Raw genomic sequence first — 26,192 nt, forward strand, 5'->3', positions numbered from 1 at the left:
TATGACTGTCATGGTTTATTCACATGTCCTTGTGTATCAAATACATAAAGTGTTTGTGAATAGAACTGTGTTTTTTAGGTCTGCATAGTACCAGCAAGGCTATAAACATCTTCCTAAAAGTAGTGTCTGTTGAGGCAGACAATGGTGCTAGCAGTAGTAAGGGCACTTCACATATATCTGTACTCCCTATTGGAGAACCAGGTTTTTTTCACTTTCAGACTCTTTTTTAAAAGGTCAATGAAAAATACATATATATTCATTGTTGCCCATTTAAAAAAGAGACTGCAATTGAAAACAACCCTCCAACGACTATTTATTTTAAGACTTGGTTTCCAAAATCTAAAAACAACAACAGAGACTAGGGAGTAGGGAGTAGGGTATATCTTCTTGTTCAGTAGTTTCCCAGACGCTGAACTGCCTTCACTTGGTGACATTTTATTTGTATCACCAGACAATGTGACTTACAGACAAACTGATGCATTCATCTACCAAGAGGAAGTACTAGTGTTTCTACAAGTAACTGATCTTGGATCACAAGTTAACAGACTTGTCTTAAAGGGGCACTGTGTTCTTAAATCATGCATGAAATAATTTCCGAGTGTGACTCACATGCCCAATTCAATTCTCAAACCAAAGCAATAGAGCTCTGCACAGTGAAGCCGACAACGCAAGCGCTGTGCAGAGTAAACTGAATTCAGTCTTGTTTTTAATAGAGGCAAATTGAAGAGAAAGATTGTGTGCTTTTCTTAAGGCTGAGTAACAAAAATACTAATTGCCAGATTGATTAGATTAGAAGCCAGTGTTTATCAAAGCCTAGATTACAATATAAAGTCAATCACTCTCCTACCCAGAGTTCCTTGAGGCCAGCTGCGTACCATCTTACACAATCCATTCATATGTTTTTTATGTTTAATTTTGTTCGAGTCACAGCTACATAAACATGTCATGAAACATTAAACTTTCATTGAGAAAATATCCTCAAATGGGAAAAACTATTTCCATTTGCGTATTTATCTTCCACGTCCATTCATCAACGCCCTACCGAGAGCTAGCAATATACGGTATCTTTGATGTATGAAGCTATATTGTCATCCACCTCACTGTCGCAGTGTAGAAGTATGTCTAAATAATTACTCAAAACAATATGTAAAATACACAAAAAGGCTTGCATTAGGCCCGTCTGTTCTTATTTGAGAATAAGTGAGTTTGTTTACAAAGTGGAAAGTCCGGTCACGTGATAAGCCTACACTCGTGGTGTGGTCACTCAACAGAAACGGAATAAGGCGAGCAGAGCCAAGTAAGCTTGAGGGTTATCTGCTGTTGTTTACAAACAAAGCTTCAGAACCGTTGACTTCCCATCCCTTTAAGTGGTACACGTTTTCTATTTCATCTTATCTATGGTGTGTATGTAATTCTATCACCAGGTATTACAATAATTTACTTGATGTATAGAGTATAGTAAAGAGTTACCTGAATCAACTGATTCAAGCTTGTTAGGACTGGCAATATCCCGGAGTGTAGGTGTTCTACACTCAATGCTCTCACAATGTTTTTACACTGTCACCATGTGACTGTGGGAACCTAGATGTTAGCCATTGTTTCAGCCTATTTCCATCAACGTCTCATAGCTCTGAATCACTTGATACAAACCATGAAAATCAAGTACGTAGAATAAATGCTGGTAGATCACTAGTAGATCACTGCTCAACTTTGTGAAAAATGATAATATCTAATTGTAGAATCTCTTGCAGGTACAAATAACATAATTCAAATATAGTTTCTAGTTTGGTAGATGTTTAAGTTTCATATCTTCAGCTTTGAAGAGAATGTGTACCATGTTGACAACAGGCAAATATCATCACAGAAGAGATACATAATAATATATAATCAACGATATTTTAAACTTAGTACATAATAAAATACACAGAGAGAGAGAGAGAGAGAGAGAGAGAGAGAGAGAGAGAGAGAGAGAGAGAGAGATAGAGAGAGAGAAAGAGAGAGAGAGAGAGAGAGAGAGAGAGAGAGAGAGAGAGAGAGAGATTTCATTCATTCCATTCACATCAACACACAGGGCATACAATGCATGCTGGCTGTGGTAGGAATAGGAAGTAGACATCTGGACAGCGCCAACTTCTTCTATTCACACCTACACACATTAATGTGCCAATTTCTTCAAATAAAAGCCCTTTGCTAGATGTGTGAATTGGTTTCAAGAACTTTGTCACACAAACACCTACCAACACGGAGCATTACAGTCTGTAATCTTCAATTTAAGGAGACGCAAATATGATGACTGTAACATGCCCAGTTTAATAGTCCTGTATCTATAAATAATGCCACACAGTAGCCCAGTGGCTGATGTTTGCCAGTCAAAACTAAGAGCTTGTTTAGAAGTTCTGCTTCATGGGCCTGCCACTGTGAACTAGAGTTGTGAGTGATGATTGTTGAATGTTTAACCGCTGTGGAAGTCTTCATGAAGTTGAAGTACTGGCCACTGGTTTCAGTTTCTTGGCACCAACAGCTGCAACAGCAAACATGTCGTCATGGAATGTTCTCTCTAAGCTGCGATTTACATCAATACTTAGGAAGTGGGAGTGAGTATGGTTTTACACTGATTTTAGCAGTAATCCAGCAATATCACAGCAGGGGACACCTGAAATGGGCGTCACACATTGTACCCATGTGGGGAATCAAACCCAAGTCTTTGGCATGACAAGCAAATGCCTTAACCACTTGGCTACCCACCGCCCCATTAATACTTACACCTTTTAATATTTATAAGTTAGTTTTAAAAAAACGACCAACATAATATAAAAAAAATATTAAAAAAAAATGACAAATGTTTTTGGAGCCAACACTGTTTCATGATGAGGTGTTGGTATAATTACCAGGTATTAGGAGAATGAAACACTGAACCTGAAACTACTTTCTGCCAGGATCCAAACTCCTGGTGAACACACTTGCTGACAGAGATGAGGAATCTGGTGACACAAGTGTCAAACCATCGACTACAAGCACAAGAGTCAGTGTCCTGCCACCAGGCCAAGCAAAGCTTACTTGTCTTTTAATTATTGACAGAAAGTAAAAATGGAAATGCATTTTAATCTTCAACCACCTAGATTGAGTTTGGGGCCAAACATTTTGTAAACCAATTGAGTCTGACATAATTACACCCTCAACCCTCAGGCTACTTTTACCAAATACTATTATCCATACAATTTATACTCAATCAAAATACAATGGGCATTTCTGGGCAAAGGAAAGACCAACAAATAATAATTCAAAAGTTTCATGCCTAAAAAATAAAATGGGCAGCTTATACATTATCAAGATAATCATATCAAATTAAGATAGAATGGACAGTGTTCAGTATTTTCTAACAATTTGTTTGTTTCTTGTTTTAAAAGAGGATTCAGCAATATTCCAGCAGGGCGTCCAGCCACAGAAACTAATGTGACCGACTACTATGTCTCAGGAAGCCCTTACCTTTAACATAGCAGACCTCAGCATCCACTCCCAGTTTCAGCAGGGCGTCCAGCCACAGAAACTAATGTGACCGACTACTATGTCTCACGAAGCCCTTACCTTTAACATAGCAGACCTCAGCATCCACTCCCAGTTTCAGCAGGGCGTCCAGCCACAGAAACTAATGTGACAGACTACTATGTCTCATGAAGCCCTTACCTTTAACATAGCAGACCTCAGCATCCACTCCCAGTTTCAGCAGGGCGTCCAGCCACAAGATCTGTTTGTGTGACAGACGATCCCCAGGGCCCTTCACCTCACAGATCTGTTGGGAATGAAGCACTTATGGAAACATTACACTGTATTGTGCTGGACACTGTTGTAGGTCACTTTATTCAATGAAATGATTTTTCATGAAAATATCTTACAAAGTTAAATTAAATATGCATTTATTAAAGTTTAATATAGATTTCAAGATTTATTATAGAAATATTACAGATCTACACAAAACAGTTGATAGATTTATTCACAAAGACCTATTGGTACAAATTACATCCCATTTTGTTACCAAGCGAAAAAGTACCGTTTTAGGCTTATCACAGTGTCAGTTAGGATATGTTAGATTAGGTAGATATGCATTATAGTAATGTATGCTATTTTCTTAGCCTTATGATACATATTTAAAAAATGAAACCAGGAAAGTATTTTCCAAGCATTTCCGATAGTACTTAAGATATGCTACGACCTCAGGAAACAGTGAGATTGGTAACTGTACCTTGAATGTCTTCGTATCAGTGTTCCACAGCGTGAGATCGGGGAAGCCGCTGCGTGTATGACGAGGTTCCATGGCGTACCGTCTCATCATCCCTGCCAACACCTTCCCTCCGATACAGCTGACCAGCCCCTGCAGGAAGACAGCACCAGACTCACAAACTAAATACCCTTCTGATTTCCATGGACACATTAGTGTCAGTGGCCACACTTTGAAACAGCAGCATCATAAACATTGCATCTACATGTGGTTGGTCAGACAGATCTTGTAGTAGTGAATGGCTGTACATCATGTTGTGAGAGTACCTGAGCATGTTCAAGGCTCTTGAACCTCTCCCAGTTGAGTCCTGCACACATCTCCCCATTGTGGGCATCCCAGGTGGCGGCCATCATCTCGTGTAGAGCCTGGCAAGGAGAGAGCGTGTGTGAGAGGGGGAATGTAAGTGTTTCAGCTCCAGTGCAGAGGAAAGCCAAACTCTGGTCATAGATGTATTCAAACCATTAAGTGTTGAAGTTGTTAGGACACTTGGTTACACTTTTCAAATCTGGACATACAAAGGCTGTCCTATATGGTTTGTGCTGGCTTGTCTAAATGCCTCACAAAATGTCCCCAAGAGTCAGAAGGTAAAATCGCAAATTGGGTAACTTGATTCACTGAAATGTTGGTTTGGCCGAATGCAGAATGTAGAAATCATATTTGTAAAGGAAGGCAATGACAAGAGATGTTTGTAGAAGGAGTGAGTGAGTGAGTTGGGTTTAACGCCGCTTGTAACAACATTCCAGTTATATCACAGAGTGTCCGCTTGATGTGGGAGGAAAGCCCCAAGTGATGCAGGTCGTGTTGCAGTGATGTTTACCTTTTTGGTGAAACCCACAAGCGCAGGTACTGACAAACGAAAAAACAGAATTGGGGTGAACAAGGATTTGAGCCCACAATCATAGGTTTCTGGCATACCCAAGAGTCGCCAGCAGGGGTTGTCTGTATGAGGAGACCCCAGCAGGAGATGTTTGCATAAGGAGACCCCAGCAGTAGATGTTTGTATCAGGAGACCCCAGCAGTAGATGTTTGTATGAGGAGACCCTAGCAGGAGATGTTTGTATAAGGAGACCCCAGCAGGAGATGTTTGTATAAGGAGACCCCAGCAGGAGATGTTTGTATCAGGAGACCCCAGCAGTAGATGTGTGTATGAGGAGACCCCAGAAGTAGATGTTTGTATAAGGAGACCCCAGCAGTAGATGTTTGTATGAGGAGACCCCAGCAGGAGATGTGTGTATGAGGAGACCCAAGCAGGAGATGTTTGTATAAGGAGACCCCAGCAGGAGATGTTTGTATCAGGAGACCCCAGCAGTAAATGTTTGTATCAGGAGACCCCAGCAGTAGATGTTTGTATCAGGAGACCCCAGCAGGAGATGTGTGTATGAGGAGACCCCAGCAGGAGATGTTTGTATGAGGAGACCCCAACAGGAGATGTTTGTATGAGGAGACCCTACCAGGAGATGTGTGTATGAGGAGACTCAAGCAGGAGATGTTTGTATCAGGAGACCCCAGCAGTAGATGTTTGTATCAGGAGACCCCAGCAGGAGATGTTTGTATGAGGAGACCCCAACAGGAGATGTTTGTATAAGAAGACCCCAGCAGGAGATGTTTGTATAAGGAGACCCCAACAGGAGATGTTTGTATGAGGAGACCCCAGCAGTAAATGTTTGTATGAGGAGACCCCAGCAGTAGATGTTTGTATGAGGAGACCCCAGCAGGAGATGTTTGTATCAGGAGACCCCAGCAGGAGATGTGTGTATGAGGAGACCCCAGCAGGAGATGTTTGTATCAGGAGACCCCAGCAGGAGATGTGTGTATGAGGAGACTCAAGCAGGAGATGTTTCTATAAGGAGACCCAAGCAGGAGATGTTTGTATAAGGAGACCCCAGCAGGAGATGTTTGTATCAGGAGACCCCAGCAATGTTGGTATCAGGAGACCCCAGCAGTAGATGTTTGTATGAGGGGACCCCAGCAGGAGATGTTTGTATGAGGAGACCCCAGCAGGAGATGTATGTATGAGGAGACACAAGCAGGAGATGTTTGTATTAGGAGACCCCAGCAGGAGATGTTTGTATGAAGAGACCCCAACAGGAGATGTTTGTATGAGGAGACCCCAGCAGGAGATGTTTGTATGAGAAGACCCCAGCAGGAGATGTTTGTATCAGGAGACAACAGCAGGAGATGTTTGTATGAGGAGACACCAGCAGTAGATGTTTGTATCAGGAGACCCCAGCAGGAGATGTTTGTATCAGGAGACCCCAGCAGGAGATGTTTGTATCAGGAGACACCAGCAGGAGATGTTTGAATGAGGAGACCCCAGCAGAAGATGTTTGAATGAGGAGACCCCAGCAGGAGATGTTAGTATAAGTAGACCCCAGCAGAAGATGTTTGAATGAGGATACCCCAGCAGAAGATGTTTGAATAAGGAGACCCCAGCAGGAGATGTTTGTATCAGGAGACCCCAGCAGAAGATGTTTGAATGAGGAGACACCTCCTGCTGGGATGGTGTCACCTCCTGCTGGGATGTTTGTACGGTTGTCACCTCCACTGTCGCCTCCTCCAGTTCCTGTAGGCGAGTGTCGATGGCATCATGTCGCCGGCTGTAGAAGGAGCAGCTGTGGAAGTCCAGGGGCTGAGTCTGGTATGGGCTGTGGAAGGCGTCAGGGATGTCCATGAAGAGAGCATCCCAGAAGTAGAGGTTGAACAGGTTGCTGATGATTGAGCCCTCAGCATGGAGACCTGGGGTCAAGTTGTTGAATTAATATGGAGGAATCTGTTGTTCCACTACCAGCTAGACAGCTAATTAAGCCAGGATCAGAGTGGAGAGCCAGAACCGGTATAACAAAGTTTTAATCAAAATGCTCACAAATAACATACAGTAGTCAGACATCATGTGTTTCAGGGGGATGGTAACTTTAGGACTCAGAGACTTAAGAAGGATTTTATGAACACTTCTAGGTGAATCACAAACAGATGTGCCACATGGAATATTGATGACTGTGTCATGAAATAAAACTCACTCTTAAGAAAGATGTGGCACAGAGGTAGCTTTCAAGGGAGAATTGGCTCGGGAAAATTAGGAAAATTGATTCAGGTCAATTGGAAGTCCTATGGGCAAATAACATTCAACTCATATACGTAATGGTACAGAATCCCCTATGTGTCCTTCATCAATGTATTCCATCATAAGACATCAGTGTTTGTCACCTTCAGGGTACCCGTGATTCTTGTAGTGACTGAGGACAAGTTCCTCCACCGCGCACACCGTCACATCCTCCGAGTTGCCGTCGATGTAGGAGTCCTCCGTCATGAAGCTGTACTTGAGACCAGGAATAGAGTGAGGCAGCACGCGGCCTTCTAGAATTTGCTACAAATGAATAAAATCATTCACACAAACACATTTATTTGCAATCCCAGCCAACTGATATCTTAACTTTCTTCCATGACATGTGGTATTTACTCTTAAACATTACTATGTACCTGATGCATGTGCTCATGATTATTGTTTATCAACCACAAGACAAAAATATAAATATAAAGTCTATGTTATAAAACATTTGGAAATTTGATTGGGTTGGGTCTGGTGCTGACAAAGCTAGAAACCAAATCTTGGTGAACCAGAATCCAAACCCACAATTATAGTTTTCTGGTGTGCCTAAGGGGCGCAACTCTGCACAGCAAGATTGCATCTCCTAAAACAAATGTGCCACATTGGCCACCCGTGCCCCCATTTGGGAATTAATGGTATCTACCAATTTTCACCTTTGGTGCCTCTATGACTTCATCATGTGAGAACTCCTTCATCCGGTGCTTGTATTTGGAATTTGGCCCAGTACATAGTTTCTCAGCCCTCTGGTACAAGGCCAGGCGATGTCCGACCTTGACAGCAGGGTCAGCCAGGCCCTTACAGATAGCCTTCAGGGCCTGAAACGTTCACAAACATCACATGAGCTAAGCATCAACTGTCCTCTTTACACAGGGGTAGCGTAGCATTTTGTTCATCCATCAACTCACCTACTGGCGTTTCTAAAGGTGGACCTAAAGACTGACTGAGAGTCTTTCCCACCACTAATCTCTTTACTCTCTACCTGCCAACATGGCACCAGCTACCTGTGAAGATCCGGGTTAGAATTGATCCCATTCTTGTCGTAAGAGGCCACTAACAAGATCGGCTAATCAGACTCGGTGACTTGGTTGATGCATGTCATCGTATCCCAATTGCATAGATTGATATTGGTTTCAATCACTGAATTGTCTGGTCCAGGCTGGATGATTAACAGACCGCTGTCACGTAGCTGGAATATTGCTGAGTGCGGCGTTAAACAACCAACCAACCAAATTGCGTAGATTGATACTGGTGTCAATCACTGAATTGTCTGGTCTAGGCTGAAATATTAACAGACCGCTGTCACGTAGCTGGAATATTGCTGAGTGTGGCGTTAAACAATCAACCAACCAACCAACCCAATTGCGTAGATTGATACTGGTGTCAATCACTGAATTGTCTGGTCTAGGCTGGATGATTAACAGACCGCTGTCAAGTAGCTGGAGTGCTGAGTGCTGAGTGCAGCGTTAAGAAACAAACAAACATGGTACCAGTGCAGAGTCTGAGTTAGGATAGATTTCCAACAACCTATGCTTGTCATTAGAGGGGACAAAATGGATCACGCCTTTAGTCTCAGGGTCTTGTTTAAATGTGCTGTCATTATATCCCAAGGCACTGACCGATGTTCATGTTATCAATCACTGGATTGTCTGGTACAAACTCGATTATTTACAGGCTGCAGTTATATTGCTTGGATGTTGCGGAGTGTGGCATAACAAAACAAACAATCAACTCATGGGCCAGTCCCCTCCAACCATCAATCTCTCCATCAACACACCTCCTGGGCTTTCTTGAGATGGACCTCCAGGTTGAGGGCAAGTCTCTCCCACCAGTACCCCCGGTAGTCAGCACAGTACACATCTTGCCCCAGGAGCTCCTCCAGGAGTGCCACTGCTGCAGGGTAGTCCTTCCTGCGCTGCACAATCTCGATACCCTGGTTAAGGACTTTAGTCAGGACAGAACCGGCAGTGCACGACCGCAGGTAGGAGGGCAGGGAGTTGTCGAAACTGGAGCAGGATCACCATCGTCATTAAATATGAAACATGCAACTTCATCAGGCTTGGAAGCAGGTCTACCAGATGATTTGTGAAATAAGTATACCCCAACATACCTTAAAACAACATTCTAAGAAAATGTCCTCCTTGATAAGATGTGTATCATTCATGAGATGCCATATGCCCTACCTGACAAGTGATGTGTCCTTCATGAGATGCTATATGACCTACCTGACAAGTGATGTGTCCTTCATGAGATGCTATATGACCTACCTAGCAAGCTGTGTGTCCTTCATGAGATGCTATATGCCCTACCTGACAAGTGATGTGTCCTTCATGAGATGCTATATGACCTACCTGACAAGTGATGTGTCCTTCATGAGATGCTATATGCCCTACCTGACAAGTGATGTGTCCTTCATGAGATGCTATATGACCTACCTGACAAGTGATGTGTCCTTCATGAGATGCTATATGCCCTACCTGACAAGTGATGTGTCCTTCATGAGATGCTATATGCCCTACCTGACAAGTGATGTGTCCTTCATGAGATGCTATATGACCTACCTGACAAGTGATGTGTCCTTCATGAGATGCTATATGCCCTACCTGACAAGTGATGTGTCCTTCATGAGATGCTATATGCCCTACCTGACAAGTGATGTGTCCTTCATGAGATGCTATATGACCTACCTGACAAGTGATGTGTCCTTCATGAGATGCTATATGACCTACCTGACAAGCTGTGTGTCCTTCATGAGATGCTATATGACCTACTTGACAAGCTGTGTGTCCTTCATGAGATGCTATATGACCTACCTGACAAGCTGTGCGTCCTTCATGAGATGCTATATGACCTACCTGACAAGCTGTGTGTCCTTCATGAGATGCTATATGACCTACTTGACAAGCTGTGTGTCCTTCATGAGATGCTATATGACCTACCTGACAAGCTGTGTGTCCTTCATGACATGCTATATGACCTACCTGACAAGCTGTGTGTCCTTCATAAGATGCAATATGACCTACTTGACAAGCTGTGCGTCCTTCATGAGAAGCTATATGACCTACTTGACAAGCTGTGTGTCCTTCATGAGATGCTATATGACCTACCTGACAAGCTGTTGGTCCTTCATGAGATGCTATATGACCTTCCCGACAAGCTGTGTGTCCTTCATGAGATGCTATATGACCTACTTGACAAGCTGTGTGTCCTTCATGAGATGCAATATGACCTACTTGACAAGCTGTGCGTCCTTCATGAGATGCTATATGACCTACCTGACAAGCTGTGTGTCCTTCATGAGATGCTATATGACCTACCTGACAAGCTGTGTGTCCTTCATAAGATGCAATATGACCTACTTGACAAGCTGTGCGTCCTTCATGAGAAGCTATATGACCTACTTGACAAGCTGTGTGTCCTTCATGAGATGCTATATGACCTACCTGACAAGCTGTTGGTCCTTCATGAGATGCTATATGACCTTCCCGACAAGCTGTGTGTCCTTCATGAGATGCTATATGACCTACTTGACAAGCTGTGTGTCCTTCATGAGATGCAATATGACCTACTTGACAAGCTGTGCGTCCTTCATGAGATGCTATATGACCTACCTAGCAAGCTGTGTGTCCTTCATGAGATGCTATATGACCTACCTGACAAGTGATGTGTCCTTCATGAGATGCCATATGCCCTACCTGACAAGTGATGTGTCCTTCATGAGATGCTATATGACCTACCTGACAAGTGATGTGTCCTTCATGAGATGCCATATGCCCTACCTGACAAGTGATGTGTCCTTCATGAGATGCTATATGCCCTACCTGACAAGTGATGTGTCCTTCATGAGATGCTATATGACCTACCTGACAAGTGATGTATCCTTCATGAGATGCTATATGCCCTACCTGACAAGTGATGTGTCCTTCATGAGATGCTATATGCCCTACCTGACAAGTGATGTGTCCTTCATGAGATGCTATATGACCTACCTGACAAGTGATGTGTCCTTCATGAGATGCTATATGCCCTACCTGACAAGTGATGTGTCCTTCATGAGATGCTATATGCCCTACCTGACAAGTGATGTGTCCTTCATGAGATGCTATATGACCTACCTGACAAGTGATGTGTCCTTCATGAGATGCTATATGCCCTACCTGACAAGTGATGTGTCCTTCATGAGATGCTATATGCCCTACCTGACAAGTGATGTGTCCTTCATGAGATGCTATATGACCTACCTGACAAGCTGTGTGTCCTTCATGAGATGCTATATGACCTACTTGACAAGCTGTGTGTCCTTCATGAGATGCTATATGACCTACCTGACAAGCTGTGTGTCCTTCATGAGATGCTATATGACCTACCTGACAAGCTGTGTGTCCTTCATAAGATGCAATATGACCTACTTGACAAGCTGTGCGTCCTTCATGAGAAGCTATATGACCTACTTGACAAGCTGTGTGTCCTTCATGAGATGCTATATGACCTACCTGACAAGCTGTTGGTCCTTCATGAGATGCTATATGACCTTCCCGACAAGCTGTGTGTCCTTCATGAGATGCTATATGACCTACTTGACAAGCTGTGTGTCCTTCATGAGATGCAATATGACCTACTTGACAAGCTGTGCGTCCTTCATGAGATGCTATATGACCTACTTGACAAGCTGTGTGTCCTTCATGAGATGCTATATGACCTACCTGACAAGCTGTGTGTCCTTCATGAGATGCTATATGACCTACTTGACAAGCTGTGTGTCCTTCATAAGATGCTATATGACCTACTTGACAAGCTGTGCGTCCTTCATGAGAAGCTATATGACCTACTTGACAAGCTGTGTGTCCTTCATGAGATGCTATATGACCTACCTGACAAGCTGTGTGTCCTTCATGAGATGCTATATGACCTACCTGACAAGCTGTGTGTCCTTCATGAGTGCCTGGAAATCCTCCTTGGCCTCCAGATAGAAGCTGTATGCCCCAGCCCAGTTGTTCTTCTCCACACAGCCAGACAGGTCATTGTCACACTGCATCGCACGCTCAAACCTGGAAGAAAAATTAGAATCCAGACAGTACCATTCCCAGTGAAATCCCATTTATCCACAGTCCCATTCTCAGTGAAATCCCATTGATCCACACAGTACCATCCCCAGTGAAATCCCATTTATCCGCACAGTACCATCTCCAGTGCATCCCCAGTGAAATCCCATTGAACCACACAGTACCATCCCCAGTGAAATCCCATTAATCCACACAGCAGCATCCTCAGAGAAATCCCATTAATCCACACAGTACCATTCCCAGTGAAATCCCATTAATCCACACAGTACCATTCCCAGTGAAATCCCATTAATCCACACAGTACCATTCCCAGTGAAATCCATTAATCCACACAGCAGCATCCTCAGAGAAATCCCATTAATCCACACAGTACCATTCCCAGTGAAATCCCATTGATCCACACAGTACCATTCCAAGTGAAATCCATTAATCCACACAGTACCATTCCAAATGAAATCCCATTAATCCACAGAGCATCATCCTCAGTGAAATCCCATTTATCCACACAGTACCATTCTCAGTGAAATCCCATTAATCCACACAGTACCATCCCCAGTGAAATCCCATTTATCCACACAGTACCATCTCCAGTGAAATCCCATTTATCCACACAGTACCATCCCCAGTGAAATCCCATTAATCCACACAGCAGCATCCTCAGAGAAATCCCATTAATCCACACAGTACCATCCCCAGTGAAATCCCATTAATCCACACAGCAGCATCCTCAGAGAAATCTCATTAATCCACACAGTACCATTCCCAGTGAAATCTCATTAATCCACACAGTACCATTCCCAGTGAAATCCCATTAATCCACACAGTACCATTCCCAGTGAAATCCCATTAATCCACACAGTACCATTCCCAGTGAAATCCCATTAATCCACACAGTATCATTCCAAGTGAAATCCATTAATCCACACAGTACCATTCTCAGTGAAATCCCATCAATCCACAGAGCATCATCCTCAGAGAAATCCCATGTATCCACACAGTACCATTTCCAGTGAAATCCCATTAATCCACACAGTACCATTTCCAGTGAAATTCATTTATCACACAGTACAATACCAAGAGAAATCCCATTAATCCCTCAGTACTATTCTCAGTGAAATCCCATTTATCCACACAGTACCATCCCCAGTGAAATCCTATTGATCCACACAGTACCATGCCCAGTGAAATCCCATTGATCCACACAGTACCATTCCAAGTGAAATCCATTAATCCACACAGCAGCATCCTCAGAGAAATCCCATTAATCCACACAGTCCCATTTCCAGTGAAATCCCATTAATCCACACAGTACCATTCCCAGTGAAATCCCATTAATCCACACAGTACCATTCCCAGTGAAATCCCATTAATCCACACAGTACCATTCCCAGTGAAATCCCATTAATCCACACAGTACCATTCCCAGTGAAATCCCATTAATCCACACAGCAGCATCCTCAGAGAAATCCCATTAATCCACACAGTCCCATTTCCAGTGAAATCCCATTAATCCACACAGTACCATTCCCAGTGAAATCCCATTAATCCACACAGTACCATTCCCAGTGAAATCCATTAATCCACACAGCAGCATCCTCAGAGAAATCCCATTAATCCACACAGTACCATTCCCAGTGAAATCCCATTGATCCACACAGTACCATTCCAAGTGAAATCCATTAATCCACACAGTACCATTCCAAATGAAATCCCATTAATCCACAGAGCATCATCCTCAGAGAAATCCCATTTATCCACACAGTACCATTCTCAGTGAAATCCCATTAATCCACACAGTACCATCCCCAGTGAAATCCCATTTATCCACACAGTACCATCTCCAGTGAAATCCCATTTATCCACACAGTACCATCCCCAGTGAAATCCCATTAATCCACACAGCAGCATCCTCAGAGAAATCCCATTAATCCACACAGTACCATCCCCAGTGAAATCCCATTAATCCACACAGCAGCATCCTCAGAGAAATCTCATTAATCCACACAGTACCATTCCCAGTGAAATCTCATTAATCCACACAGTACCATTCCCAGTGAAATCCCATTAATCCACACAGTACCATTCCCAGTGAAATCCCATTAATCCACACAGTACCATTCCCAGTGAAATCCCATTAATCCACACAGTATCATTCCAAGTGAAATCCATTAATCCACACAGTACCATTCTCAGTGAAATCCCATCAATCCACAGAGCATCATCCTCAGAGAAATCCCATGTATCCACACAGTACCATTTCCAGTGAAATCCCATTAATCCACACAGTACCATTTCCAGTGAAATTCATTTATCACACAGTACAATACCAAGAGAAATCCCATTAATCCCTCAGTACTATTCTCAGTGAAATCCCATTTATCCACACAGTACCATCCCCAGTGAAATCCTATTGATCCACACAGTACCATGCCCAGTGAAATCCCATTGATCCACACAGTACCATTCCAAGTGAAATCCATTAATCCACACAGCAGCATCCTCAGAGAAATCCCATTAATCCACACAGTCCCATTTCCAGTGAAATCCCATTAATCCACACAGTACCATTCCCAGTGAAATCCCATTAATCCACACAGTACCATTCCCAGTGAAATCCCATTAATCCACACAGTACCATTCCCAGTGAAATCCCATTAATCCACACAGTACCATTCCCAGTGAAATCCCATTAATCCACACAGCAGCATCCTCAGAGAAATCCCATTAATCCACACAGTCCCATTTCCAGTGAAATCCCATTAATCCACACAGTACCATTCCCAGTGAAATCCCATTAATCCACACAGTACCATTCCCAGTGAAATCCCATTAATCCACACAGTACCATTCCCAGTGAAATCCCATTAATCCACACAGTACCATTCCCAGTGAAATCCCATTAATCCACACAGCATCATCCTCAGAATAATCCCATTAATCCACACAGCACCATTCCCAGTGCTAGGGTATACATGAATACATTCCAGCTGTGTGCTAGGGTATACATGAATACATTCGAGCTGTGTGCTAGGATATACATGAATACATTCCAGCGCTGTGTGCTAGGGTATACATGAATACATTCCAGCTGTGTGCTAGGGTATACATGAATACATTCCAGCTGTGTGCTAGGGTATACATGAATACATTCGAGCTGTGTGCTAGGATATACATGAATACATTCCAGCGCTGTGTGCTAGGGTATACATGAATACATTCCAGCTGTGTGCTAAGGTATACATGAATACATTCCAGCTGTGTGCTTGGATATACATGAATACATTCCAGCTGTGTGCTAGGATATACATGAATACATCCCAGCTGTGTGCTAGGATAAACATGAATACATTCCATCTGTGTGCTAGGATATACATGAATACATTCCAGCTGTATGCTAGGATATACATGAATACATTCCAGCTGTGTGCTAGGGTATACATGAATACATTCCAGCTGTGTGCTAGGATATACATGAATACATTCCAGCTGTGTGCTAGGGTATACATGAATACATTCCAGCTGTGTGCTATGTCATACATGAATACATTCCAGCTGTGTGCTGCAACACACAGACCTGTCCCAGCCACACACTACTGTATATTTGCCCCTGTATCTGTGCCTCACCTCAGCAGCCCCTCCCTGTCCCTGATGAGAGCCGTCTGCTTGTTGACAGTGAACTGGGGATACACTACCTTCCCCATGTTGACCAGCAGCATCTGGTAACTGAAACATCAACAGTGCAGTGATAACTGTTGTAACTACACAGTGAAGCATGAGAAGGGAACTTAAACTGAGTCATCATGTCTTCAGGTGCCTGGATGTTGCCTCATCATCTTAATGACCCATCACCCATTCTGCAACAATTTGAGAATGTACCTTCATATCATTATCATTTTTGCAGTAAATGGCCCAGGAATGCCCTGTCCCTGCTTACAGTAATGCCACCAACAGCCCCTAAGGGGTCCTGGGTTAGTATAGATCCCCATCAGCCCATGCTGGTTGTATGAGGTGACTGAAAGCCTCTCATGGTCAGGCTCTGACAGCAAGTCATCAAACCCTGACAGGGTGGGTTGTTACTCTCACAATCCTTGGTACAGAACTGATCCGTCACCATGGTCATATAGCTGGAACGTTGCAAATTGTGACATTAAACCAATTACTCACAGCTGTGTCTTTCCTCCGCTGCCCTGGTCCTCCTCCAGCCATGAGTGGATGACTGAGAACAACATCAGCAACCTCACAAACACCCGCCTTGGACCGTCCAGCAGGCGGAATGACCGACCTAGCAGCTTTTTGGCTCTGTTCAGTGTGAAAATTAATAATTCATCATGCACTGAGATGTGTATGATTAGATAACAATAACTCTTTGCTTCATCTGGTATTTTGTGAACAATCTACATTGATATAAGTGATAATAGACAGCTTATCCATTGCAATATTTACAAATGATATTTTCATACTATTGCCTTAGTTCTACTCCTATTGCCACTGTATTGTGACTATAGCAGGATGTGAACCTTTCCCTTCCAACAATATAGATTCTCTGGTTGTATTTTACATTATGCCATGTCCTCGCATGTATACCATGTCCTAGGTTCTGTAGGTCGCAGGAAATGTTTTGGAGGGACAGACTTTTTATTGTCCATCTACACCATTTATTGTCTGATATTATGTTGATTACATGTTCTGGGTAGATAAATTCATCAGCATTTATTTCACTGTATTTATGTCCATGGAATCTATTGGTGTCAACAACTGATATTTTGCAATGCATCGATTGTTCAATTAATTGTTACACAATCATAATAATGTGCAATGGAGAATATTTGACTGGATTTACTCTTATGGTGTCTCTACAATGAGATATGGACCTCATTCAACAGTGTAATCTGTGCGATATGTCAAACACAATTCCTATACTTCAAAATAGACATGTAACTGTCAAAACCCTTTGTTTTTGCTTGGTAGAACACGGATCAACCAAGCATGAGTGATTCTTTGTTTGAATTAAAAGACTAGTTGAACATTTTCAACATATCTATACATGATATAGTCAGTGTACTGCACCTGGCCAACATGGCTGCCCCTGACCCCTTCCCTCCTCCCCCGAACATGGAGGTCACTGTGCTCTGCTTGCTCTTCTTCAACAGGGCATCACATGTCTGTGGTTTGGTCAGGCCTGACCCATTGATATGGAATGATTTGGCCAATGTCTTGAGATCTCCAGCAGACATGACCTTCAGAGTCTGCTCAAGGTCAACAAGGTCAGATTCTGAAGAATAGACAAAAAGAGAGTTACTTACAACAATCACAAGACAGCCAGTCCAGAAACACTGAGGCAACTTCACATGGCCATCCTTTGTAATATTTTTCCACTTGTTTCATTAAATCTAAGGTCCAGTATACATCCACTGAAAAAAAACCAACTGTGATATGCACATAGTCCACATCTCAATAGGACACCCAAGGGGATACCAGGCTAGAATACGTCCTCTACAACCCATGTGTGTTGAAAGAGGCTACATAATGGAAAAGATGGTCAGACAGAGTGACTTGACTGTGTGGGATGATTCTTATAATATCAATCACTGGTTTGTTTGGCCCATACAGTAAATGATGACTTACAGGTATACATGATCCAGCTGGAACATTGTTGACATTAAACAATAAATAACAAAACTTGTTTTTGATGTACTTAACTTGACATTTGGAAAAAACAACTTAATCCAGATGTTGGACTGAAGGACTAGTGGTCATGTCTGACCCAGCAAGGCCTCCTTTCCAACTAGCAAATATATGTAACTGATCACATATCCTCTCAATACATTCAAGGTTAAAAGAAACTATGTCATTAATCAAGCATTGTCTCTAAGCATTATGTGACTGTTCATGAATCCTTAAGAATTGGGAGTATGTGTAAGCATGGATTATATCCTACCTAAATATTATCCTGGGGGACATTTTACTCTAGAGTATAGTATCCTACCTTAGCGCCACACTGGTATGGGTTCAAATTCAATGGGGAGAATCATCCAGACACTAGAGAATTTCATCCCCGGGATGAAAAATAGAGTAGGATAATATTCACTCTTACATATGCTCTGGCTGATCACAGCACTCTACTCACCAGTCATGGCCATCCCAGCATCCACCAGCTCCTGCAGGACATCAGTCAGATCATTGCCGATCTCTGGGTACGAGATCTTACCCACTGGCAACCACGACAGTTTTCGCGAGAACAGTCGAACATACAGCTTCTGCCCTGATTCTGATATAACAACAGAAAATATGGAAGTCTTAGATATCAACAAAAGTTGAAGTGACTTTTCATTCGATTGGGTCTAATTGCTTAATTATCTAACACTGTTAGGATTGAATTTTAAACTTTCAGACTCTCATGGCCTCACCAAGATGCGGACTGATCATACTGATTATTCACTGTGAAGAGCACTCAGACAAGTAGAATCTGGGATAATCAGGGTAAATGTCTTCACTCTTTCAACATGTTCACTACAAAAGACCCAAGGTTGACTATGGTTGACATGAAGCTATACTTCATCAATAGCATCCTTACTGCAATGACCAAATATTTCATACATACCAGTCAGGGTGATCTCTCGTCTGATATGATTGGAAGCCTTAATCTAGATTAGACATTCCTGACAGAGATATTCCTAAAAGTGGGATTTCTGAACTAACAGGTTGTGGATTAATTGGATCCCACCATACACTGAAGTAGATCTGAGGTCATTCATCTTGAAGCCTTATCAAACTGACCTGATAATGTATGGAATATTTTGATGCATTTGTTGTCAGCCTCATCCAACAGCCTGCAGTTGTCTTCATCAGCCAGCACCGCAGTGAGGACGGTGCGGAAGTTGTCCAGGTAGTACGGCACCCGATACTTCACCTCCCCCTTGTCGTCCGTGTCCCCCTTGTCCCCCGTGTCAGCTGGAGGACCTCCTTCTGCCCCCTCCCCGGCTCCTGTCTTGTCTTCAGAACATGTGCGGGAAATGGAGGAACGGATTTCAATATGTGCTTATTACAACATCATGATGAACTACAGTGTAAAGAAATTTTCATATCATAAACTTAAATAACCAATCAAAAAACACAGATTTACTGTTTAGTTAGAGAGTAAAAATGGGTGCACCTTTGGTTTTTTCAGCATTCTGCAAAATTAACCTTACAGCTTTATTCCAATAATCCTGTCAGAAATCAAATGAGGGCCATGCAAAACAATGGTTACTATGGCAACTTTCCAGCCCCCCCTTATTTTTTGTCAGTTTCAACTTTCAATAAATTAAAAAAAATATGAAAATTACCTGGTTTGAATTCTTCCAAATCGTGTTCAATGTAATGATGTCATCTCTGAAGTAACGTAGTTAGATCTACCCGTCATTTACACAAAGTTCAGTCACAATTTTCTCTTCTTTGTCTGAATATTTTTAGACTAAATCGCTACAAATATATATTTAACCTCGAAGTAATGCAAAAAATAGACAAGAGGAAACCCTGATGGTAACAGTCAGGCTGACTGTATTAAAAAAATATACTTATATGAATATCGCCGATGTTTAGTTCAACAACAAAGATTTAAAAGGTACTTTATTTGCCGGTCCACGGGGCCTGGCAGTCACATGAATTACCGGTCCATGCCTAATTTTACCAGTAAACGGGAACACTGACGCTCTCCTGCAATACTCATGAAGGTGAACTATGTAGTATTGAGGTCCTATTTTCTCCTATGCAGGCCAGTCATTGCATACTGGAAACTGATAGTTACTCTGAACAGAGAAGTTCTCAACAAATCTCACCATGTTCTTCTTGCTCGGGGAGACCAGCTGCATCATCCGTTGCCTCCAGCTCCCTGCGTGGTGGTTGTTCTGCCCCCAGCTGCTGACCTTCAGGTATTGTTCCATCACTGGTTAAACTTGCTGTCTCTGCACTGTGCAAGTTGGCCACATTTGAGCTTCTATCACACAATTTTTCATCCCCTGTTTTCTCCTCTTCCTTCTTTTTACTTTGGAACAGTTTGTTCCACAATGTTTTTGAACTTTCCCTTGAATCACTTGAAACAAATTTTGCCTTCACCTCAGACATGTCAGAAGTTCTATGTTGTCTAGAAACAGATTCTTTCATCTTTAGTTTCTGCTGTGACTGAACATTTGTTGAATTGGATTTTTTTAAAGATTTTGGTAGGCTTAATTTTGAACTCAATTTTATTTTCTTGGCAAGATCATCAAAGTCATCTCCACTGCCATCATCAGTGATGGAGGCCGAACTACCAGTGGACTCATATCTTAAGTCTATTATAGGGTTTGTTGAGAGGTTATGTTTTAATGACAGTGATCGTCTGTTTGGCTTTTTCTCCTCTTTAGGAAGACAGTTTCCCTCACTCTGGGATGACCTTTTCATCAATGACAGTTTTTTTGATGGACTTAACTTCAAATCAGATCCACGTACACTACATGAGAGAGCATCATGGTATTTTAGACTGTCTGATTCTTTCGAGGTTATTTGTTCTGGAACAATTTCACCATCCTCATCCGGCCTTTTTAAACAAAAAGGCTCAGCTGGAGGACATTTCTTTTCATTTTCTTTTTGAGACGAACCCAAGGTATCCTTTTGATATTTGTCTGACAGATTTCTGTTACTGGCAGAGCGTAATCGTAGACTTGGTCTTCTAGACTTTGATGTTGATGGCAGCTGAGGAGCTCTCTCAACACCGGATGTATCAGCTTTAAGAGGATCATCTCCATCATTATTAACGCTGCTTTTGAAATATTTGGATTTGGATTGTATTTTCGTCAAATTAAAATCATCCTCATCCTCACGGTCACTCAATATCACAATTTCCTTTTCATTGCTTGATTTTCTCTTATCCCCTGACTTTGATACAGTTTTGGCATTCTTGAACATAGAAATAACGGTTTGATTTTGTTCTTTCTTTGACTTCCCTATCTTTTTCGGAGATTTTAAATCCTTTGACAACTTGACTTTTCGTTTTGAACTCATTCTCCTTAAAGAAAAAACAAGCTTGTTAGTATGTATAGTATTTACATGGTATTATCAGACTTAAAATATAGCATCATCTACACATGAAAATAATAAAAATAAAAAAATTTTAAAAAATGTGCACAGAAAGTTACCTGTTGTACATTTGTGCTTAAGTCAAGGTGTTCCCCTATACTCACAGTCCCAAAGAATCACACCGAAATAAAGATAGCTTACCTGACTAAGATAGATCCGTTTCTTTATTAAATATTGTTTTTCTGAATATTTGCTATTCAGATTGCAAATAAATCATTTATTTCCCCATTATTTTAAAACAGCGATGTCGGCCGCCATTGTTTCAGAGGGAGATACGAGGGTCCTGATGGGAGTGTCACAAGTCAGTAGTAAGTACAACTTTGGGTCTTTAGTCAGTAGTCATTAATCATTCGGCTTAGCCAGTAAAAATGGCACGAACCAGTTTTCCGTATCACATTATGTCAGAAAGTTTGAAAGATGTCTTAAAAGGTAATATATTTTGTTCATAACTTTGAAATGTGAACAACACCAGGAGAAAGTGTAGACAGTTACATGAACTGAGACCCAGTAACACGTTGCTTTTACTGCAGTAGAATCTATCAGCATGAGTGAAAGCAGGAGAACTTTTGAGAATCATTCACCTGAATAGAAATCAAATACTTGTGTATGTGTTGAATGCAGATCGTGGGTCTGTAGGGAAACAAGGTCTGTAGGGAAACTGACAGTTCTGCTTTCGTTTCATTACTGTAATTCTCATTTTGCACAGACTGGTTCTGTTCTGTTGTCAGACTTATAGTTTATATGCAGGACATCTACAAGATTTAGAACAATTGCGATAAACAGTAAACATGGTAAAGTTTTAATTTACGCTCAACAATTTTTTATGGACATTTTAAGGTAATCTTTTATGATAAAGATTTGACTCATTTTACGTTTACGATAGATTTTTTAAATCGTTTTACACCAAACAGTACACATGGTACAAACCCCATCAGGACTGTCAGACAACCCTTTTCTCGCAGCAAACGAAATATGTTATCTACTGCAGCACAAACCAGTATGTTTAAAAATAACAGGAACACTGCCCGATATATTTAATCTTTAACCAAAAGAAACAAAAATCTAAGAATCTAATTTTGATATAGTTGAATTCTAAATATATTTTACAAGATAAGTGTTTTCAGTGAACGTAGTTTATGCTTCTTCAATAAATTTTCGAATCGACTTAACGTGTCACAGAACATTCTCACAAATTAAACATGTTAAACACAGGGGAAATTTTAACTTATCAAATATTTTTGTATGTTTCAAAGTTTAAAAAGTACCTCATACTTTATGGCATATGTCAGTATGCAGACATCAATATTATGATGCTGTAATCATAGCCCTTATTTCTATCTGTAGATAGTAACATGACCTCGAGATTCGGACACTGATCTTATGATTCTGTGATACAGATTAATTGCACCATCTTCCTGAAGCAAGGGAGTTACCTGACAGGAAAAATTCAGTTTCCACCCTTGCTGGATCGAGGCTGGAATTTCTGGGCTCAATCCTAGTGCCACCAGTGGCTATTATGAGTTATGTCCCTTCTATGTCCCTCCTATTGACCAATCAGATTCCACCTTTCATGTCACTTGCATTTGCTTCAAACAAAATGGCGTTGCCCAGTCAAGACAATTTGATAGATAATCAAAATCTATGTTGTGATAAAACGGGTCTTACTTCGCAAAGTGCATCAAATCACACGAGCATCTTGATTAAAAACAGGAAAATATCTGTTGACACAGAATTGGCGGTACACATGCTTTGCAAATCCTGCAATCAACCGAAATCTGTAGGGCAGTATACAAACTGGATGTCGATTTTGTTGCGAAATTTTGACTGGACTATGCATAGACTTGTTATTCCACCAATATATAACTCCATAATTCCAAACCTATACTTGAATTCCTTGTTATGAAATCATGGTAAACAAGAGCTTTGGGATGTTCCTTTCTGTTTATAACTAAATAGGTGTTGCTGTGAGAATAGGGAACCCGCAATAACAGAAAAAGCAAGAATAGAAATTATTAGAAAGGTGCTTCGGGTACATATTCTTAAGTAACTGTCTCTAAACAACCACCTGAACAAAATCAATAAACATATGATTGGCCTTGAATGAAAACCAACTCTTACACAAAAAGCACTTTTTCACAGTACCCTTCTTGTACAGATCTAGCCAAGAGCTGCGATGGGGACCCAACGGTCATGTCCTGACTCCCAATGGTCATGTCTTGACTATAGGACCCCATTGCGGCTCTCGGCTTGTACAAGACATATACAATATACTTAAAACATGAATCAAATAATTTAGATAATTACGGTAGATCTAGTCAGCAACTCAAGTAAGAGTCTAAGACATTGGTATAACTTTTAAATAATTGTTGGGCAACAATGCAGTTTACCGGGTGCAGCCTGAGCTCTACCATCCAGTCAATTACTGCGCTATAGTGCCACCGCTGTCTTGCTATACCTTTATACCAATGACTCACTTCACAATCCCGTTTTCAACACCCGTTTTCGGTCTTAGGAAAACTTACACGTCTTTACAATCCAACACCCGTTTTCGGTCTTAGGGAATCTTACACGTCTTTACAATCCAACACCCGTTTTCGGTCTTAGGGAATCTTACATGTCTTTACGATCCAACACCCGTTTTCGGTCATAGGGAAACTTACATGTCTTTACAATCCAACACCCCTTTTCAGTTTTAGGGAAACTTACACATCTTTACGATCCAACACCCCTTTTAGGTCTTAGGGAAACTTACACGTCTTTACGATCCAACACCACTTTTCGGTCCTTAGGGTTAGCTTGCTTTGGGCAAGGGTTAGCCCTAAAATCTGGTTAATCTGATTGGTCCGTCATGTTGACATAAACAATGGCGGGTGTGGTTTCAAGAAAAGACGAAATGTTGAGCTGACTGTGACGTCACACGCATGCGCAATTCATTGTTTACTGAATTATGCATGCTTGTTAATGGGGTGTTAATGACCTGTTAAACAAGCACTGATAACATGTGATAGCACTCGTGGTCCAGTGGCAGAGCGTCGGCAAATTAACGCATTAATTAGCCAAGCTGTTGAGCCGGTGAAGCGAGTTCGAGCCCCCACAGCGCTAATGGGATCTGAAAAAGTGCGCCCGGTAAAGTGCACTACTCCCAATTCTACCATGAATTTGGAATTTACTCGATTCTGATTGGTCAATCAGAGGCTATTAAATCACAATAAACCCCCTCTGATTGAAACAGCTGGTTTGACAGCCGCATCACCGCGGAAGCTGATACTCATAGAATAGTACTATTTTCAGTCATTGTCGGTAGGCATATTTAAATAATTACATCTACAATTACAGGTTACAAAATGCACATATGTGGTTACTACAATATTCAAAGGATGTGTGGCAATACATTTCATGCAAAAAACACGATAGCAATCTACAAAGGGAATGTATTTACGTTTTGGAGACAACAGAGAGCTTGGAATTTTGGCACTTTTCTATATACGACTGTGACGTCATATATTTTGCGTCACAATGAGCGATATAACGTCATAATGGTGACTTGTGATGAAGAGCAAAAGCCTTGCAAAGCTTGCTTTGTTTTCTTTAGGGATGCCCACCTCATGTTAGCTTACCAAGTTGCCATACTTATATGCTTTAAATGCCTGTCATATGTTCAAGTGAAGTATTACGGTGTAAACAAACTGCTTCAGTATATACAGTGCCATATTTTGTTCGGTGAATCCGTAATTCACATCGACAACCCACTCAAAACACTGGACTCAACCCATGCCGCTTCACTCAGTATATTTGCTAACATCAAAGAGTTCGCGTTTTATTTAGTCAAGGTAGAATGGAGACATACTGTGTTTTCAATGTAGACCAAGGTTACCTGTAGATTTAACCGCGCTAAATTTAACATTTAAATTTTTAAATTAAATTTAGCGGGTTTAAATCTACAGGTAACCTAGCTCTACATTGGAACAGTGGCTTGATTGATAACACGGTTTTGGCAAGTTGACATGTAAATAAAACTAAGTAAACACTGATTGTCTGTATCATCAGAAACTAATCACGAAATTAATCAGTCATGTCAGTGTCATTTCGTGATTTTCATTTGGCCGATCGCGCGACTGTTGATTTAGAGACAACATACCTGACGTTTTCTACTTATCGATCTAACCGAAAACCGATCATTGCAATTATTTGATTATGAGGCTTCCTTCGGTAAACAAACGGCATGTTTCCAACTTGCATAACAGTAAATGAGAGTTACGTCCCCTTATGATATAAAATCCGGGCAATGGACCCAAACTGGACCAAATAATCGGATCTATATATAAACAGCCGTGTACCAACGTCCACACACTACCTCAGTTACATGTACCAATTGACTACTAAAACAGACATCGTATCCACAAATTTATGTTTACAAAAAAACGAGACGTTTATTCAATCCATCTTTAACAATGGATATTATGAAATTAAAAAATGATGCACACTCCTGAAATTGATCTGAACATTAATTTCATCTCAGTACAAAACCATTGACAATCACATAAATAAAAAATCCGAAGGGCGTAAGCAGTCCATTTTTGTTTAGATCGAACTCTGTCTCAACAGTATGAAGCTGGCACCCTGAAACTTCACGAATTGTGTACCTATGCCCTCCACC

The 26,192-nt window shown here is 41.5% G+C and overlaps 1 protein-coding gene across 1 annotated transcript; it reads right to left on the reverse strand.

Moving 5' to 3' along the window:
• On the reverse strand, window positions 1–25,799 carry LOC124135710 (fanconi-associated nuclease 1-like). Its single transcript, XM_048395940.1, has 16 exons — window positions 25,674–25,799; window positions 20,260–21,464; window positions 19,220–19,435; window positions 18,570–18,710; window positions 17,510–17,714; window positions 16,607–16,741; window positions 16,067–16,165; window positions 12,293–12,427; window positions 9,157–9,385; window positions 8,036–8,197; window positions 7,481–7,640; window positions 6,816–7,012; window positions 4,543–4,641; window positions 4,241–4,369; window positions 3,685–3,790; window positions 1–2,521 (listed from the first exon to the last, which is right to left on the reverse strand). Exons 2-16 carry the CDS (start codon window positions 21,458–21,460, stop codon window positions 2,472–2,474), a joined length of 3,264 nt encoding a protein of 1,087 aa, XP_048251897.1. The 5' UTR covers window positions 21,461–21,464; window positions 25,674–25,799; the 3' UTR covers window positions 1–2,471.
• Between the last annotated feature and the right edge of the window lie 393 nt (window positions 25,800–26,192).

Source organism: Haliotis rufescens, unplaced genomic scaffold (genome assembly GCF_023055435.1).
Source record: "Haliotis rufescens isolate VD_foot unplaced genomic scaffold, xgHalRufe1.0.p SCAF_1, whole genome shotgun sequence".
Taxonomy (NCBI): Eukaryota; Metazoa; Mollusca; class Gastropoda; order Lepetellida; family Haliotidae; genus Haliotis; species Haliotis rufescens.